We start from the raw sequence: 12,805 nt of genomic DNA, 5'->3' as shown, positions 1-12,805 counted from the left end.
AATCTACTTTTCCTTTAAGAAGGGAAAATTCAATGAATTTTATAGCCATTTTTTGCAAGTTTAAATATAGTAAAAGAGCTTTTTTCTCTAATGGGTGTTAATAAAATCAAGGTATTTTATTTGTCAAATGATGAATTTTATAACATCAATTGTTTTAGTGTAAAGATAGAAAAAATAAGATCGTTCTGCAAGGAGGGGTTGTGAAGACAATCAAGACTTCTTCTGTATAAAAATGAATTTTATGGGTACAGAAAACAAAACTTTTTATCCAAGGAGGTGGAAGTAGATATAGTCATTCTCTTCATAAATGTTGTGTTTTACACCCATAAATTTTGTAAGGGGAACTACAGAAAACATTCATTTTATTTAACAAAAAATGAATATTTTTTTGTCAAAATCTTCAACGGTAAAAGATAGATAAAACACTTCTTCTCCAGACCTGGTCAATACAACCATGTCATTTGCTGCATCTTTGAAAAACTTTAGACCAATAAAATTTGAAAATGTAGAAAAAAAATTCCTCCATCTTCCAACTGGGTTCAAGGAGTAAGATATGCACGAGAAACTTTCCATAAACAGTCTTAAAATATGCTTTTTCTTCAAGGAGAGTGAAGTCAATAAAGTTATTTATGTAAAAATTAATGTAGTTAACACCAATAATTTTTTCAAGTGTAAGGATAGAGAATATGTGTTTTATGCATTAAAAATGAAAAGTTTAAAGATAAAAACTTCTTCTCCCGACATGGTCAAGACAATCAATGTGATTCTTAATAAATGAAAAAATTTACACTGACGTATTTTTAAAATGTAAAGGTATTAAACATATAAAAATGTCATCACCTTCCAACTGGGTTCATGCAGTAGATATGCCCAAGAAAATGATATTAAACATTATAATAAGAATGTCTTTTCTCCAAGGACAGGGAAGACAATCATGTCATTCTCTTGTAAAAAAAATGCAGTTTACACCTATAAATTTGGCAGGTGTAAAGATAGAAAATATGCAAATGTAAAGATATTGATGAAAAGCTGATCTTAAAAAATCTTAAAAATATGCTTTTTCTTTCAGGAGAGTGAAGTCAACGATTAATTTTATGTTTTAAAACTTTATTTTAAACCCATAAATGTTGCAAGTGGAAATGTAGAAAACATAAATGTTGCAAGTTGGAAATGAATAATAAATTGTTATACAATTCAGGTGTGAAGGTACAAAAAAACATACCTCCTCCAGGCAGGGTCAAGACAATCAAGTCATTTTCTTTATAAATGACAAAACTTTATGCCAATACATTTTGCAAATGTAAAGATAGAAAACGGATCAAGACAATCAAGTCCTTTTCTTCATAATTGATAATTTTTTTGCAAATGTGAACATATTAAGAATATAAGAATTTCTCCACCTTCGAACTGGATTATATTAGTAAGCAAGATATGCATGAGAAACTGGTCTAAAACAGACTAAGAATATACTTTTTCTTAAGTGAGTGTGAGGTCAACAAAGTCATTTCTGTATAAAAAATATAATTTGCACCCATAAATTGTGCAACTGTAAAGTTAGATAGAAACTTTTTCTCCACCTTCCAACTGGGTTCTTGTAATAATTAAGATATGCATGAGAAACAAGTCTAAAACAGACTTAAAAAATGTATTTTTTTCTCTTGTGAGAATGAGCTCAACAAAGTCATTTCTGGATAAAAAATGAAGTTTACACCCATTTATTTATTCAAGAGTAAAGATAGAAAATAATTTTTTTAAAAAGAATTCAAGTCCAAAGGTAAGAAAAAAAAACACTTCTTCTCCACACAGGATCAAGACAATAAAGTCCATTTCTTCATAAATGAGACCAATAAATTTTACTAATATGAACATAGAAAAAATATAAAAATTTTCTCTACCTTCCTCCAACTGGGTTCTAGCAATAATTAAGATATGAATGAGAAACAGGTCGAAAACAGACTTAAAATATGTACTTTTTCTCCTGGGAGAATGAGGTCAACAAAGTCATTTCTGTATAAAAAATATACTTTCCACCCCTAAATTCTGCAAGAGTAAAGATAAAAAACAAATATTTTTTAAAAAAGAATTAAATTCCAAAGGTAAAAAAAGAACACTTGTTCTCTAGACAGGATCAAGACAATAAAGTCCTTTTCTTCATAAATAACGCCAATAAACTTTGCAAATGTGAACATAAAAAAATATAAATTTCTCTACCTTCCTCCAACTGGGTTCTAGCAATAATTAAGATAAGCACGAGAAACAGGTCTAAAACAGCCTTAAAAAATGTAATTTTTCTCCTGGGAGAATGAGTTTCTCAACAAAATCATTTCTGCACAAAAAATGTAGTTTCCACCGATAAATTCTGCAGGAGTAAAGATTTTTAAAAAAAGAATTAATGTCGAAAGATAAGAAAAAATAACACTTCTTCTCCAGACAGGATCAAGTGCTTTTCTTCATAAATGACAACAGTAAACTTTGCAAGTATGAACATAGAAAAAATATAAAAAAAATTCTCCACCTTCCTCCAACTGGATTCTAGCAATAATTAAGATAAGCACAAGAAACAGGTCTAAAACTGCCTTAAAAAATGTACTTTTTCTCCTGGGAGAATGAGGTCAACAAAGTCATTTCTTTATAAAAAAAAATGTAGTTCCCACCCATAAATTCTGCAAGAGTAGAGATAGAAAAATAAATAAATAATTTTAAAAAGAATTTAATTCCAAAGATAAGAAAAAAAGAACACTTCTCCAGACAGGATCAAGACAATAAAGTCCCTTTCTTTATAAATGACACCAACAAATTTTGCAAGTATGAACATAGAAAAAATATAAAAAATTTCTCCACATTCCTCCGACTGGGTTCTAGCAATAATTAAGATATGCATGAGAATAGGAGAAAAATAATTAAACAGTCTCTTCCCGAATGAATAGGAGAAGAAAAAATGCAAGAAAAGAAGGAGCGCCAATTCCGGTTCTTTTTTTCAGTCAGTCAGTCCGTCTGTCCGGGAAAGTAGGCAACAGAATCGCAGCGCGCATTGCGCTTCTTCGAGTAGGGTTTTCTCGGCCATCCATTTCTCCCCAAATCTTGACCCAGAGCGACTTCTCAAGAGCTTCTTCTTCTTATTCATCTTTTTCTTCCAAGAACGACCTTTTGCTTCAAAGGGTTTGATCCATGAAGCCCGGGGCTTGAAACCCTTTAAGCATTGTTCAACCCATGTCTTCTCTGGTTCTTCGGCCTTCTTTCAAGCGCTGGGTCGAAGAGGTGAAGTGGGTTCGGGCTGGGGCGGGAGAAGCTTCAGTCTAGTTTATTAATTATTATTTTTTTTGCGCTTTTGGGTGGTAATTCGATGCTTGTCTTGTTCCGTTTGCAGACTAGCGCTGGCATTATGCCTATCATGGAGGAAAAAGGTTACGATTTGGAAGAGGGTGTGGCCTCCGATCGTGATCTCTCGCTTTCTTTCATGGTATGATCGTTGATTTTCCTCGAAATCGTATCAGGGTTTTCACCCGTTCAGTATTTTACTTGATTTTTCTCTCGGTTTCTTTCGCCGTGAGATCGTTGATTTTCTTTGAGTCAAGATATGGGTTTTACGTAAGCTCTGCATGTGTTTTATCTTTTTCTCTCAGTTTCTTTCTTTATATGATCATTGATACCTGGGTTTTACTTGAACTCTGCATTTTAACTGTTTTATATTCCTCGGGTTGATGAAATTAGGATGACAAGATTCGAGGCTTGCTTGATACTTTCCAGAGGAAGCTGGAAGATGGAGTTTCTAGAGAAGAATTGGGTGAGATTTGTTGCTGAAGAAGTTGAATTTTGAAATTCAGAGGCTTGAAATTTTGATAATTTATATGTGATTCTGCAGCTGCGGAAAAGATTGATCAATACGGTTCTTTCTTGCCTATCTATTTGCGTGGGCCGGTTGCTTTCCCTGCAAAAGAAACACCGACAATTCCTCAGAATGTGTGCGCCAAAAACGAAGAAAAATAGTTTTTTATTCCGGCAATTTTTTTTTCTAGTTTTAATTCCTGTTTTTTTTTTATCTCGCGGCTGCAGGGTCAAAGAAAAAACAACTCTCTCTCACTAGTGCCGTCATCAGGGGTTAAAGAGAGAAGAAACTCTGTCTGTCCTAGTGCAAGCACATCTGGAGAAATTCAAAGGAAGGAGCCTGCATTGAAAATCCGAATCAAGATTGGATCTGAAAGATTAAATATGGGATCGAATAAAAATCTGTTTCAGCCAAAGGAGGACATGCCTAAGGACGATATCGACCAGGTCACTAAAAGACTACTAAATCTCATTTTATTTAGTATTTTCTCTGTTCACATTGATTTTATTTTATTTTTCTTAGATTATGAAAGAATTTGAAGCAATGGGAGAGCCGTTTCTTTCTCCTCTGCATGAGAGTTTCCTTTGCCTGGAAGAAAAAGAAATTCAACATCAAGTGGTGCACAAAGAAGATTTATCCGTGGTCCATGTTGATGTCAGGGATATAAATCAAAGGCCCCTCAAATCTAAAGGGGTTATTTTGAAAAAGGCAAAGGTATTAAAACCAGACTCTAAAGTCAACATTAAACTCAATGCCTCTGAAAATTGCGAAGTAAAGTCCAAGATTAAGGTTGTACCAGAAGAACCAAAGGAAGCTCAAGGGATGGTACAGAATAAGAATTTAACATTGTCTTCTGGAGAAAAGAGAGAGAAAGTTGGTAGTAAGAGAAGTCGTCAATTTTCTGAGAAGCAGATTGGATTAACTTCTAGTGAATCAGCTTCTATTCTGACTGAGGATATTCAGATGGGCCCTATGAATGATCCTCTTGAAAAGGCAGCTGGCGTCCCAGTTAATGATCTGGCCGTAGATGGTGAGAGTATTAAGATTTGCATCATTGATTGATATGAAGATTTTAAATTCATATGATTAATTTTCTTCCATTTTTTTGTGCAGGTTCAGCAACTGTTGCTCAAATGATAGAGGAAAATTGGGTGTGCTGTGATACCTGCCAGAAATGGCGCCTTTTGCCTTACGGCACAAACCCTGATTCCCTTCCAAAAAGGTGGATTTGCGCAATGCTGACTTGGTTGTAAGTGATTTCAACGACTACCCATATTTTATTTATGAGAATTTCATGCCCAGATGAATCATTATATATGTATGATGTTTCATATGTTTCCTTCTATAGGCCCCAAATGAACAAGTGTACTTTTAGTGAAGACGAAACGACAGTGGCGCTCAGATCACTGTACCAGTTACCTCCTAAGGATGACGCTGTTCTCAATTCGATTCAGCTTCCTAAACCAGTCATGAAGAAACGAAAACTCGTTGACGATTTGATCGTTGATAGCATTGATGCCGTCAGTCAATCAGTAGAGTTTTCTTCTGTAAAATTACCTACAACGCAAGGAGAGAAGTGCAGCATAGTGAAACGCTGCTCCGTTGAAGGTTACTTTTCTGTCCATCCTCAATATTAGGGTTCTCTATCACTGCAGATGAGGACAATGAGGAGTTGTCATCATCCTTGCAATTCGTGTTCATGTCATCAATGATGACAATGACGATTTTATAATGTTGATGATCGACGGTGATGTCTTATCGTCCGTCGTCTCGTCATTATTCATTTTCATTGGGATGACAATGACAAGTTCATGATCTTCATCACCATTCGTTCATGTATTATTGAGAGATGTCAATGGCAAACTTGTTATTATCGCTGAACCCTACTCAATATGCATGTTTTTTATATCACGCTGCTCATTGCATTGTCTTTTAGTTATAGGTAAACCGAGGCAAGACCACAAACTTGGGATGGTCAGCAGTGATGAAAAAGTCCAAACTTCCCATAAGGTCAGAGTCAAAGTCAAACGTCGCCAAAGTCAAAGTCGAAGTCAGACCGATTGTGCTCCACAGAATCTCTCTGGAACAGATACTACTGCTGGCTTCTTGGGTTTGTTGAGTGAAAAGCAGGTTGTTGCCTCTAAAACAAACTGTTCTGATAGGATAAACAGCGAGCCCGCTACAGTCGATGGGTTAATTAAAGAAAACAAGGTTGAAAAAGTGAGGGGCATTGGGAAAAAAATCAAGAAGGATCCTCATGTTGCTAAATGTGGGCAATCATCTTCAAGAAATAGGGACTTCTCGCATCGACTGCATGGGTACATCTCTCTCACTCTGCTTTCCAACTTCAGAGCTTAGAACTCATTAAATCTTTCAAACAGGTCAAACATTCGTGAATTCCGGGAGTCTCCTGTGGAGTCTGTTTCTTCATTTGAAGCCAAACCAGATGTTGTAGAAAAGGACGCGCCATGTAATGCGCCAGATTTATTATCCGGAGGAAATTTAAAGGCAGATATGTCTCTGGATAAGTATCCTGCTGAAAAACCGTCTGCAAAATTGAAGAAAAAGCTTGGGCAGTTAAGCTCCGATTCTGAGGTGGAAGAGAAAGAAGCATCATGCAAAGTCAGCCAAGCGGTTTCCATAACTGAACAGTTGAAGCTTGAAAAAAAACCATCCAATGAAGTCGACGTCCCAAGTTTCATTAGAAATTTCGAAAACCCTAATGTAATTGTTGCTTTCAAGGAGGCTAGGGATTTGAAACACACTGCAGATCGGTACAAGGTTTGTTCTTGCTTCTTCTATTTATTTGTCGTGCTTGGTTTATTGAATTTTTTATTTGTCCATGGTAGGCTGAAGGATTTGAACGTGAAGGCACTGGTCTGTACTTCAAATCAGCGTTGAAATTTCTTCATGTGGCCTCTCTTCTTGAATTATCAAGTACTGAAAATGGGAATGCTGGCGATGCTTTCCCTTCAATGTCAATGTATTCTGATACGGCTAAGCTATGCGGGTTAGTCGACATGGACTTGAGCATCGCTCTCTTGACTCTTTGTTTGAAACTCCGTGGTGATATGTAAACCAAAATATTTTCTTTCTTCTGATGCAGATTTTGTGCGCATGAGTTTGAAAAATGCAAGGAAATGGCTGCTGCCTCCCTTGCACACAAATGTACAGAGGTGGCCTATATGAAAGTTGTCTTCTTCAAACAGTCAACGGCAATGAAAGATCAGCACGAACTGCATACATCTCTACTCTTCATTCCTTCAGGTAAGTAAACTGACGGCTTCTTCGACTAGCATCTTAATTTTGGTTTCTCTCTATTTTTTTATTCATTAAATAAATGTATCACAATCATCTGCTTGCTTCAACAATTGTTTTTTGAATTATGCTTCAACATTTTGTCAAAGGATATTTCAGATAAGAGCATCTCGAATGTTAAAATACATTGATCAGATTTTAAAAAAGCTTTCAAGGCAGGATTTCTTTTCTTTCTTTGATGGTTCTTCTGGATATAATCTGATAACTTTTCATGAACATTACACAGATAAAACTGCAGTTACATCTCTGTTTATGTATTTTCTTTCAAAAGAATTCCCCTTGGATTATTGTACGAGGCCTTTGGTCCAGCGGAGAGTGAGCGACTCAAAATCTGACCAACAGAAACCTTACCTTCTTCATTAGCATAAGATGAATATACACAGAAATATAACAATAGTAAGTATAAGAGCTATATCTGCCTAGAAATGTGTAACATGTTAGAAGCACCTGTTATCACGAGGGGAAGATATATTCATTAACACCTCCCGTCAAGCTGAGGAGTGAATGTCCTTCATGCCGACCTTGGACACAAGGAGCTCATGCTGATCTCTGGAAAGCCCATTAGTTATGAGCGTTGATGTAGACAATCTCAAGGATATTGGTCTCCAGCTTCTCCTTGATGAAATGTCGTTCAACCTTGACATGCTTAGTCTTGTTATGTTGGACAGGATCATGGGCGAGGCTGATGGCATATTTATTATCACACCAAAGTTGACTGAACCCAGCTAATGGAACCTCCTAGTTCTTGAAGAATTTCTCGAATCTAGAGCGATCCCTTGTGTCATTGTTCTGAATTCAGCTTCCATGCTTGATCAAGAGACAAGTTCTGTTTCTTGCTTCACCAGATGACCATATTTCCACAAAGAAGAGCAATATCCAATTGTAAATTGTCGATCTACCTGACAGCCAGCATAATCAGAGTCAGTACAATTATGTCCCCAGGCAACGTGTTTCTAAAATAGAATATGATCACCGTTGCATTGGCGATACCCAAGAGTTTTCATGGCTTGAGTAAATTTCTCAAACCATGCTTGAGGCCATAGCTTCGGATCATACAACGCACTGTGAAGACGCCAAAAGTGCCCGGTGGACATATTAAATCTGGGAGATAGTTTCTCAAACCATGCTCAAACCCATTGCTTCAGACCATACAGCACTTTCTGGAGATGTCAAGTGTGACAAGTGGAGATATTATATCTGGGAGTTTCATATAAACTTACCTTTTAAATTCTCCTGCAAAAGACACATCGCTCCAAGTAATCAGTTCCCAAGATGCAGAAATGGGGCAGAAGCAGAAACATTCTATGTAGGAGAAAACTATGATCACACCTGTGCCGCTGAAACAGCAGAATAATAAGACAAACGTCGTCTGGACTTGTAGTCATCACCCAAATACTCATCGCTGTAGCAGAATAGGAGCCTGTCACGGTAATTCCAAGTTGTCAAGGGCTAGGTGCCTTTGCTCAGAAAGGAACATTGTCAGTGTTGCTCACCAGAGGACTTGGGTAGCCGAACAGCAGGGCATTGGCACACTGACAAGGATCATCATTGTTGTCATAGGCCAGAGAATCAGGCATAGCCAAAAAACTTAGTCTCTCTCACAGGAACGTTCCTTGTCATGAGCCCTTAGGTCACAGAGGAGAGAGATGCAAAATCTGAAGAACAAAAAGCTTACCTTCTTCATTAGCATATGATGAATATACACAGACATGTTACTGGGGTGAGTATAATTGCAATATCTGCCTAAAAACATGTAACTGATAAGAACCTTGATGTGGGTTAGTATCAGGGAAAGGGGATTAAAGGAGAAGAGTTGATGTTCCTGAGCTGGAGAGTAGAATGGGAATGATCGGAGGAGAGGCCGAACTGACATGGGTGGGGATTATCCCATGGATGAATCGCTTGAAGACGCAGTGAGTTAGAGACGATCACCATTGATGGGGATAACAGAGGGAGAGAGGGGACTTTCGACATTGAGAATAGAGACAAGTGAATTTAACTTAATTCTCCATGGCTTCCCTCTTACAGGGAGGGCTTTCTATTTAAAGGAAATACACTAGGGCTAAATGAACAAAATGCCCTAGTGGTCTTAAATGACGAAACTAACCTTAGATAGAAGGGGGGCCGTATCAGTAACAGGTTAGAGACACATTATCGCGAGAGAAAGATATATTCATGCAAAATTACATTATTAATCAGTGGCACGTTTTAAAAAAAAACTAATCAGAGCAAAAAAGTTCAGATAAATATTTCAAAAAAATTAATCAGTGACATGTTTTTTGGATCAGTGTCAGTGTTGATTGACATCATTGTTTGCACTTTGGTACAGAGGAATCTCCACCATCTTCTGCTTCAGATGTAGAAAACTTAAATAATCAGAGCAACCTTGACAAGACTGCTTTAACAAAGGGCCACAACTCATCTAGGGGCGACAGCAACAATGCCATTACATTGCAGAACCGCCCAACTTTGTTTAGACTCCTGAACTTTGTAAGCTCTCTAATATTTGTATTCCATTTTCTGTTGTCCATGTGTTTTTCAGCAAAATCATGACCGCCAGTGATTAGGGTTTGACCATGTAGGAGGAGAGCTTTAGCTCTCTTCACATGTAACTTTGGGTGGTAACCGCTTTGTCGAGTGACCGCCTTGAATTATTTTCAAAAAAAAATTCACCAGTGAGTAGGGTTTCGTATCAATGATTGCAATGATAATGACCAATCGTCAAGTCATTGTCATCCGATTTCCTAGCCACCGTCATCATCAGGCATTTAATTTTATTTTCGACATCCTCATTGACATCTGTTGAATAATCGCCATCCTGTGGAATGTCTAAGATAGAATTAATTCTATCTTCATTGACATCCTCATTTAATTCTAGTTTATGTGGGATGCCATCATCACCAATATCGTCATCCATCCGTTGAATTTCTCATCATCAATCGTTCGAGACTCACACAGATGGCGATGATGAAGATGCACACCAATTGTAGGGACGACGAAAAATAATTCCTCGTCGCCTTCAAACCCCACCTGCTATTAGCCACGCATTTCTTTCAAAGGATCTATGAATCTATGTAAATACTTCTATTGTTGATTGCTGGAAGTATCGGAGGGTATTACAGCCGTAGATTTGAGTGGTTTATAAGATCTCTAAACAACCCTACCTTTTACAGGCCCAGGACATCAATTATGCCATGGAGGCGTCAAGAAGGTCTTACTTCGCATTCAATCATGCCAAAGCTCATCCGGAAGAATGTTGTTACGGATCGAAAGACATCAATTCAGTGGAGAGAGTTCTTGAGTTGAGCTTCCATGCCGTAGACACGATTGTTCATCTCGTTACAGATATCCTTGGAAACCATTAGAGAGCGATACAAGTCTGGGGAGAATTCCCTCCCTGTAAATATATAGTTTCTTCTGGAGTCGATCAAGCTCAGAAAATAATAATCTTTGTATAGTCTCTGTACAGGGGAATTGGGATGTGATAACTAGCATTCTTTTTACTGCTGACAGCTTGAGAATTGGTACAGGGCTCTGTGTCAATCATATTCTTGGCAGAAATTAATAAGGAAGAGCCATTTGTATAGAAATATCGGAGGATCTATTCCTATAATCTACAGTAACTGCCTCAATTACTCCTTGTAGTAAGTTCGACCCTCTTCTTGATTTTTTTTTCACGCTCAATTTTTGTTCAAAGATCTCTCTTGATTCCCACGAACTCATTGTGTTGTTTCTTTTTCTGTGCTGCAGGTTCTGCATTATTTGATGTGCATCAATGATCTGTCCTGCTATTCATTATTATTTGACCTCGAAAGGTGAAACAATCCCTGCTGCATCAGTGAAAAACAATTCATTTCCATTATGACATAGCATAACAAGGACAAGCATCGTTTTGAGCAACTATTATAGTTAACTGTACATTACCAAAGTTTAATTTGATGTCGTATGGCGGATTTCTTCATGTTTAGAAATCCTTTAATCAAATTTGATGGTGTTTTATAGCATTTTGTATTCTTCTGTGAAGATTTATTATTCATTCAGTATAAAAACTCTCAAGTGGATGAGTATCTTCTGAATCTGTGCCAATATTGAATTTGTGAGTTTGAATCATATGTTTGTCATATTTTTGACTTTTAAAAAACTCATTAGTGAGGGCTTCTTGTGGAGCGGCCAGACCAAAGTTCGCGGTCTGTCCAAAGTTTGTCAGACTGCCGTTTTGCCTTTCTAGGGTAGATCATACTTCCTGTCCAGTTGAGGTTCTATTGTCTGATTGAACAGAACATCTGAAGTAAAATTCCTATTACTATATTTTAGAAGTTATGTTGTATACTCCCAACCTCTCTCCCCTCGCTCTCTTCCTGCGTCTCTTTCTCTTGCTTTTTCTCTCTCTCTCTTTCTTTTTTGCTCATTCTCCCTCTCTTGCTCTCTAGTTCTCTCTCTCTCTCTCTTTCTCTCTCAATCTATCTTCCTCTCATTCTCTCTCTCGCTCTCTTTTGTTCTTGCTCTCTCTCTCTCTCTATCTCTTTCTCTCTTCCTCTCTCTCTCTCTGTCGCCCTCTCTTGCTCTTGCTCTCTTGCTCTCTCTCGCTTTGTATCTGTGTCTCACTCTCTCTCTTCGTCTGATTCTTTCTATCGCACTCGCATGTTCTTGCTCTCTCTCTCTCTCTTCCTCTCTTTCTCTCTGTCGCCCTCTCTTGCTCTTGTGCTCTCTCAATGCGTATCTCTCTTCCTCTCTTTCTCTCACTCTCTGTCTTTTTCTCTCTAGTTTTCTCTCTCTCTCTCTCTCAGTCTAGGTTCGTATCAGAAGGAGGGTAGAGGACGAGGCGAGGTAGATGTTCCCAGGTAGGAGAGTCGAGATGGGAATGATAGGAGGGGTAGAACAGATGGGGCTGGGGTCGACCAGGAACAAGCCGCCTGAGGACGCGGTGAAGGGTTGACAATCACGGGGACGGGGATTGTCGGAGACGAGAAGAGAACTGAAAGGCAAGGGTAGGGATCGGATTGGAGGGGAGCTGGCTGAAGATCTGGTGAGACGATCAAGGGGATAGGGAATCGCTGGATGGTCAAGGGGACGGGACCGAGACAGGGAGGATTGAGATAGTGAGCCAAGAGGCCGATCTTACCATAAGTCTTGACTGCCCTCCTCAAGGGAGGGGTACACATGCTTATAAGAAAAGGAGACAATCTACCCTTCGGGAATAGGATTATATCACATTCTCTCTGTCGCTCTCTTTTGTTATTGCTCTCTCTCTCTCTCTCTCCCCCTCTCTCTCTTTCTCTCTTCCTCTCCCTCTGTCGCCCTCTCATGCTCTTGGTCTCTCGCTCTCTCTATCCATATCTGTGTCTCACTCTCTCTTCCTCTGATTCTCTCTTTCACACTCTCTTGTTCTTACTCTCTCTCTCTCTCCCTCTCTTTCTCTCTGTCACCCTCTCTTGCTCTTGCTCTAGAGGTCTCTCAATACGTATCTCTCTTCCTCTCTTTCTCTCACTCTCTCTCTCTTTCTCTCTCTAGTTCTCTCTCTCTCCCCCTCTCCCTCTTGTACACACTCTCTCCCCTCTCTCTATATCAGTGTCTCATGTTCCCTCTCACTCACTCTCTCTCTCTCTATATATATATATATATCAGTGTATCTTGTTCCCTCTCACTCTCTCGCTCTCTCTC

The 12,805-nt window shown here is 38.3% G+C and overlaps 1 protein-coding gene across 2 annotated transcripts; it reads left to right on the top strand.

Annotated features, from left to right (window-relative positions):
* Positions 1 to 2,931: 2,931 nt before the first annotated feature.
* Positions 2,932 to 11,220, top strand: LOC144714510 (cysteine-tryptophan domain-containing zinc finger protein 3-like). Of its 2 annotated transcripts, none has more exons than XM_078589258.1 (15): positions 2,932 to 3,258; positions 3,368 to 3,460; positions 3,712 to 3,784; positions 3,863 to 3,960; positions 4,054 to 4,272; positions 4,349 to 4,856; positions 4,940 to 5,075; positions 5,175 to 5,434; positions 5,763 to 6,144; positions 6,208 to 6,607; positions 6,676 to 6,836; positions 6,933 to 7,093; positions 9,474 to 9,634; positions 10,318 to 10,788; positions 10,895 to 11,220. In XM_078589258.1, the coding sequence occupies exons 1-14, from the start codon at positions 3,211 to 3,213 to the stop codon at positions 10,507 to 10,509; spliced, it is 2,892 nt and encodes a 963-aa protein (XP_078445384.1). In that variant the 5' UTR covers positions 2,932 to 3,210; the 3' UTR covers positions 10,510 to 10,788; positions 10,895 to 11,220. The 2 variants fall into 2 exon arrangements, with proteins under 2 accessions (XP_078445384.1, XP_078445385.1); XM_078589259.1 differs by having other exon boundaries at positions 2,933 to 3,258; positions 5,769 to 6,144.
* Positions 11,221 to 12,805: the final 1,585 nt, after the last annotated feature.

This window comes from Wolffia australiana, chromosome 17, assembly GCF_029677425.1.
Source record: "Wolffia australiana isolate 7733 chromosome 17, ASM2967742v1".
In the NCBI taxonomy this organism is placed as follows: Eukaryota; Viridiplantae; Streptophyta; class Magnoliopsida; order Alismatales; family Araceae; genus Wolffia; species Wolffia australiana.
Note: the sequence above shows the minus strand (reverse complement) of the source record. Positions and strands in the feature narration are given on the sequence as shown.

Coding starts and splice junctions, on each gene's coding strand:
- LOC144714510 (XM_078589258.1), top strand. CDS start 3,211: ATGTCTTCTCTGGTTCTTCGGCCTTCTTTCAAGCGCTGGGTCGAAGAG. Junction 3,961..4,053: donor CACCGACAATTCCTCAGAAT/GTGTGCGCCAAA, acceptor TCGCGGCTGCAG/GGTCAAAGAAAAAACAACTC. Junction 5,076..5,174: donor TGCGCAATGCTGACTTGGTT/GTAAGTGATTTC, acceptor TTCCTTCTATAG/GCCCCAAATGAACAAGTGTA.